This window comes from Eubalaena glacialis, chromosome 6 (genome assembly GCF_028564815.1).
Source record: "Eubalaena glacialis isolate mEubGla1 chromosome 6, mEubGla1.1.hap2.+ XY, whole genome shotgun sequence".
Lineage (NCBI taxonomy): Eukaryota > Metazoa > Chordata > Mammalia > Artiodactyla > Balaenidae > Eubalaena > Eubalaena glacialis.
In genome coordinates, this window is record NC_083721.1 from 32,618,789 (window position 1) to 32,624,431 (window position 5,643).

Consider the following 5,643-nt stretch of genomic DNA (forward strand, 5'->3'; position numbering starts at 1 on the left):
ATATAGTGAATACTTTAGGATTTGCAGGACATACAGTCTCTGTGGAATTTTCTTAACTCTGGCACTGTAACATGGAAGCAGTCATAGGCAATACATAAAATAAATGTTGTGGATGTGTTCCAGTAAAATTTTGTTTATGGACACTAAATTTTGAATTGCATATTTTTCACAGTACATGAAATAATTATTCCTTGAATTTTTTTCAACCATTTAAAATATAAAAGACATCCTTAGTTCATATCCATACCAAAACCAGTGGTGGGCTGGACTATATTTTCTCACCCCCCGCATAAAGATATATATTGATATGATAGAAAGATCATGTGGATCTAGCTATTGAGTGCATCAGTTAGTTTTTGCTCAGTAACAAACCACCTCAGAACTTTAATGGTTAAAATAATCACCACATTGCTTTTGGTTTTCAGGGTCAGTAATTTGGACTAAGCTCAGATAAATAGTTCTGACCTGGCGACGAGGCGGCTCCCGCGGGGGCCTCGGTGTGCTATGCGTCCCCGCCCAGCGTGGGCTCGGTGCAGGAGCTGGCTCAGCGCGCCGCGGTGATGATCGAGGGAAAGGTGCACGCGTCGCGGCGGCAGCAGGAGGCACTCGACAGGAAGGCGGCGGCGGGCGAGGCAGGGGCGTGGGGAGGCGAGCGCCAGCCGTCAGCCACAGGCCCGGGAGCGCTGCCTGCCGCCAACGGGACCGTGTCCCCCTGGCCCGCGGGCCCCGCGCCCAGCGCCGCTGAGCCCGGAGACGAGGCGCCCTATCTGGTGAAGGTGCACCAGGTGTGGGCGGCGAAAGCCGGGGGCTTGAAGGACTCGCTGCTCACCGTGAGCCTGGGCGCCTGGGGCCACCCCGCGTTCCCCTCCTGCGGGCGGCTCAAGGAGGACAGCAGGTACATCTTCTTCACGGAGCCCGATGCCAACAGCAGCGGCCGCGCGCCGGCCGCCTTCCGAGCATCCTTCCCTCCTCTGAAGACGGGCCGGAACCTCAAGAAGGAAGTCAGCCGGGTGCTGTGCAAGCGGTGCGGTAGCACGAAGCCATTTTAAAAACGCAACCAGGACTTCCCTGGTGGTGCAGTGGTTAAGAATCCGCCTGCCAATGCAGGGGACACGGGTTCAAGCCCTGGTCCGGGAAGATCCCACATGCCGCGGAGCAACTAAGCCTGTGCACCGCAACTACTGAGCCTGCGCTCTAGAGCCCGTGAGCCACAACTACTGAGTCTGTGTGCTACAACTCCTGAAGGCCGCACGCCTAGAGCCCGTGCTCCGCAACAAGAGAAGCCACTGCAATGAGAAACCCGCGAACCAGAAGGAAGAGTAACCCCTGCTCGCCTCAACTAGAGAAAGCCCACGTGCAGCAACAAAGACCCGACACAGCCAAAAATAAATAAATGAATAAATATATTAAAAAAAAAAAAAAAGTTCTGACCTGGGATAAGCTAGAGGGTTCTTAGTTGGGCTCACTCTGGGTTCAAGACCTCGTCTGGGAATAGTGCTTTATTCCAGGACAGTGGTTTATTTAGTAATAGTCCAGGACAGCTGCTACTATTAGAGCTTCTGGCAACATGACCCCTCATTTTCCAGTAGGCTCACTGAAATTGTTCATAGGGCAGTTAAAGGGTTCCAGTATCATGAGAGCAAAAACTGCATGGTCCCCTTGAGGCCTAGGCTTAAAAGATGTACAGTGTCACTTCTGCTGTGTTCTACTGGTCAAAAGCAAGTCACAAAGCCAGCCCCAATTCAAGGAGTAAGGAAAGAAACTATCTCTTAAAAGGAGGAGCTGCAAAGAACTGTGCCACTTTTACAATCTAGTACACTGAGCACCCAAAGGCCTTTAAAAAAGCATTACTGGAGCAACCTCTGAAATTGAGGCAATTTGAAAATAATGCATGAGGGTCAACCACGACAGATTGCAATGGGATGGAAAGATTCACATTTGGCCCCACAAAACCAGTACCGTAGGATTCCTTGGAATTATCCATTTGCTTTTTTTTTTTTTTTGGCTGCGTTGGGTCTTCATTGCTGCGTGCGGGCTTTCTCTAGTTGCTGCGAGCGGGGGGTACTCTTTGTTGCAGTGCAGGGGCTTCTCATTGCAGTGGCTTCTCCTGTGGCGGACCACAGGCTCTAGCCGTGCAGGCTTCAGTAGTTGCAGCACATGGGCTCAGTAGTTGTGGCTCACAGGCTCTAGAGCGCAGGCTCAGTAGTTGTGGCGCACGGGCTTAGTTGCTCCACGGCATGTGGGATCTTCCTGGACCAGGGCTCGAACCTGTGACCCCTGCATTGGCAGGTGGATTCTTAACCACTGTGCCACCAGGGAAGTCCTCCATTTGCTTTTAAATGTCTTTCATTCTGAGCTTCACTGTGTAGCTTGCCATGACCTTTGCTACATCATAAGCTTAGTTCTTCAAATTACAGGTGTTGATTTGTAATTGATCTGCTTTCCCTATGGGTAACACTGCATTAACTACTTCAAAGTAAATAGCAGCAGATATATTTCACTACTCCAGATAGTAGAATGACAAAATTTTATATAAAAGAGCCTTATAAGAAGGATGCAAATTATAATTGCTCTATAGTAATTATAGGAATTATAGAAAATCATTAGAACATCAATCTTCATTTATTTTTAGTATTTTTATTAAATGTTATTTAACAGTAGTTAAGATTTACCCCAACCAATGACAGGTATTTACAGCTGGGTTTTTTGTTTGCCTTTTAAAAAAAATTATTAATGTAAGTCCTTCATATTCATAGAAGAATTTTTCTTCAAGGGCATGGTAAACTAACTTATAAAGTGAATAAGCCCACTTCATCAGTAGTCACTGACTGCCACCACCCCACTCTAAGTGACTGCTAGGCGTGAAGCATTTAATTAAATGGTATAAATCTGCTTCATCACCATCACCAATCATGGCACCATCACACTCAATAGTACAGCTTCAGGGGAACCACCGGTGCAGAAATGGGGACATTGGAGGACCCAAACCCTAATTTCATCATCCCTCACTTGTTTTCATTATCTACACACTCCACTGCCCTTTGGATTATGACTCAACAATCCCAGACCCTCTTTTGTTTGCTCTGCTCCCAGCCCTGGCATTTCTGGTCTGTGCCTCTTACTCTGAGTTCTGCCCTTTCTTCCAGAAGTCCTGGTGCTTCTGCCCTTTTGAACTTGTCCTTTTTTTCTTATCATCCACTAGTTTTCTTTTGTTTTTTGCATTACAGAATATATCAAACCTATAGAAATGTACAGACATAACAGTCTTCCATGTACCCACAACCTTGATTTAAAAGATGTGGACCTTTCCTAATTCTCCCTGCAAATCACTTTAAAAGAATAATTAAAATGAACATGTTCAGCTAAAGCCTCTCATTCTTTCTCTGCCTCCCTTCTCCACTATTATGAAGTTGATTTGCATCATTCCCATATGTGGTTATTATAGTTTGGCATATTAAAAAATATATATCCACTATTTTCTGCTTAATACCTTTATTTTAAAAACAAAAGAAATTATTAGGGGAATAAAGTACATATGATACTTGAAGATAGCAAAAATTGTGAAAGTCTTATATGAATGACTGAAACTTGGGAAAGATCTCTTCTAAACATAGCTATCTCCAGGAGATTGTAGAAAAATAAGCCATAGCCAGCTATTATTACTTCAATAGTGGTCACAACCTCAGTCTTGTCCCTCTCTTACAAGCATACCAGTCACTCATAATAGATCACGGAACTCTTTCTTGGTGATACTAAACATGATTCTCCCCCAACACCATGCTCCACTAAACCACTACTAAAGTGAAACATTTGATGTGGAAGTCAAAATCTATTCGCCACCTTAACATGAACTTGTTTTTCAACACCATGGTTGAGAAAGATTTTATGCAGAGATGTGGGAATTGGGGGCGCGGCAGGAAAGTGGATGGCAGAATAGAATCTGCAGGTACGGGGCATAGACTGTCAGAAGGAACAGTGACGGTGTTGGGTATTCAAGGCGGGACACTAGAACCAAAGCAGAAAATAGGCAAATCAGATATAAATCTCACTGTGTAGCTTTCCTGCTTCCAACCATCTTAAAGGCTTGTTGTTTTTCATAGGATGAGGTCCAAATTCTTTAGCTGACATCCCAGGCCTCCATGATCTTGCCCTGGGCTACCTACCCATACATTCATCTTCAGCAGCCCGCCAGTATACCTTTTCTCTCATATGCAATCTGCCTTCTCATCACTGGACTATTAGCTGTTCCACACATTCTGTGTATGCTTATGTCTCAGAGTTAACTTGGTATCTCTTTACAAAGAATCCTGGCTAGATATCCTGCTCCTGCTTTGCCCTTACCCGACCCCGGCCCATTCTATTCTCTGCCCACAAAAGTCTATTTCTTTAAGTCTTAGCCCAGACATTAACCCACAGAAAAAACTCACAGCATCTGTTCCTTCTTCTGATTTTCCATAGCACTTTGCTCATTTCTCTGGTTCAACAACTCTGATGTTACATGGTAGTTATCCACATTTGTTGGTTCCTAGTTCAGGGAACACAACTAGCTCTGAATCTCTGGCACCTAGCACTGCTCATAGCACTAAATATATTTTCAATCAATAATTGTCATAGTTTTGTCCAGGGGAGACCCTATTTTGATAGCAGCAAATGCTTTATAAATGACAAGGAAAGATTTTAATTTTTAGTACTATAAGTACTCCCCTCCCTGCCAAAGAGGCTATGCTTTGCTAGTGAAGCTGCAGAACAAAAACTGGCTTTTTCCACTTGAGGTTCATTGTAAGAAATCACAAAGTAGGCATGTTAACTTTTTTTTTTTTTTTAAAGGAACCATTTTGAGATATGTCAGAGCACACGGTTCTTTTTTTTTTTTTTTTAATTTTATTTATTTATGGCTGTGTTGGGTCTTCGTTTCTGTGCGAGGGCTTTCTCTAGTTGCGGCGAGAGGGAGCCACTCTTCATCGTGATGCGCAGGCCTCTCACTATCGCGGCCTCTCTTGTTGCGGAGCACAGGCTCCAGACGCGCAGGCTCAGTAATTGTGGCTCACGGGCCCAGCTGCTCCGCGGCATGTGGGATCTTCCCAGACCAGGGCTCGAACCCGTGTCCCCTGCATTGGCAGGCAGATTCTCAACCACTGCGCCACCAGGGAAGCCCCCATGTTAACTTTTATAAGTAATAAAATCATACAGGGAATTCCCTGGCGGTCCAGTGCTGTGGCCCTGGGTTCAATCCCTGGTCAGGGAGCTAAGATCCCACAAGCCAGGTGGCACGACCCAAAACAATAAAAAATTTTAAAAATAAAAAATAAATAAAATCATACACAACAAAGATATCTGAAATATGGCAGTGAAGAGAATAAACATTTCTCCATCTTAAGACAGAAGAACCATCATATGACAAGATTGATTTCAGAAATAAATGAAGTAATCATTGAATTAGGTTGATTTATACATCTGGAAAAATCACAATATGTTTCCTGGTACAGATAGACATCAAGTAAAAATTCAAGAGATTAACTTTTTAATTTGGTTTAGGTTTGGTTTAGTTTATAATGACTGAGAATAGATGTTTAGGATTAAAACCTATTTTGTTTCCTAAACTTTTCTCCTTTCTCAATCTGAATATATACCATCAATCATGTA

General features: G+C 44.2%; 1 protein-coding gene across 1 annotated transcript; it reads left to right on the forward strand.

Annotated features, from left to right (window-relative positions):
* Positions 1 to 464: 464 nt before the first annotated feature.
* LOC133092945 (pro-neuregulin-2, membrane-bound isoform-like) lies at positions 465 to 1,049 on the forward strand (the record flags this gene model as incomplete). Its single annotated transcript, XM_061192710.1, has 1 exon — positions 465 to 1,049. A coding segment is annotated over one exon (585 nt), but the record flags the coding sequence as incomplete, so codon positions are not given.
* Positions 1,050 to 5,643: the final 4,594 nt, after the last annotated feature.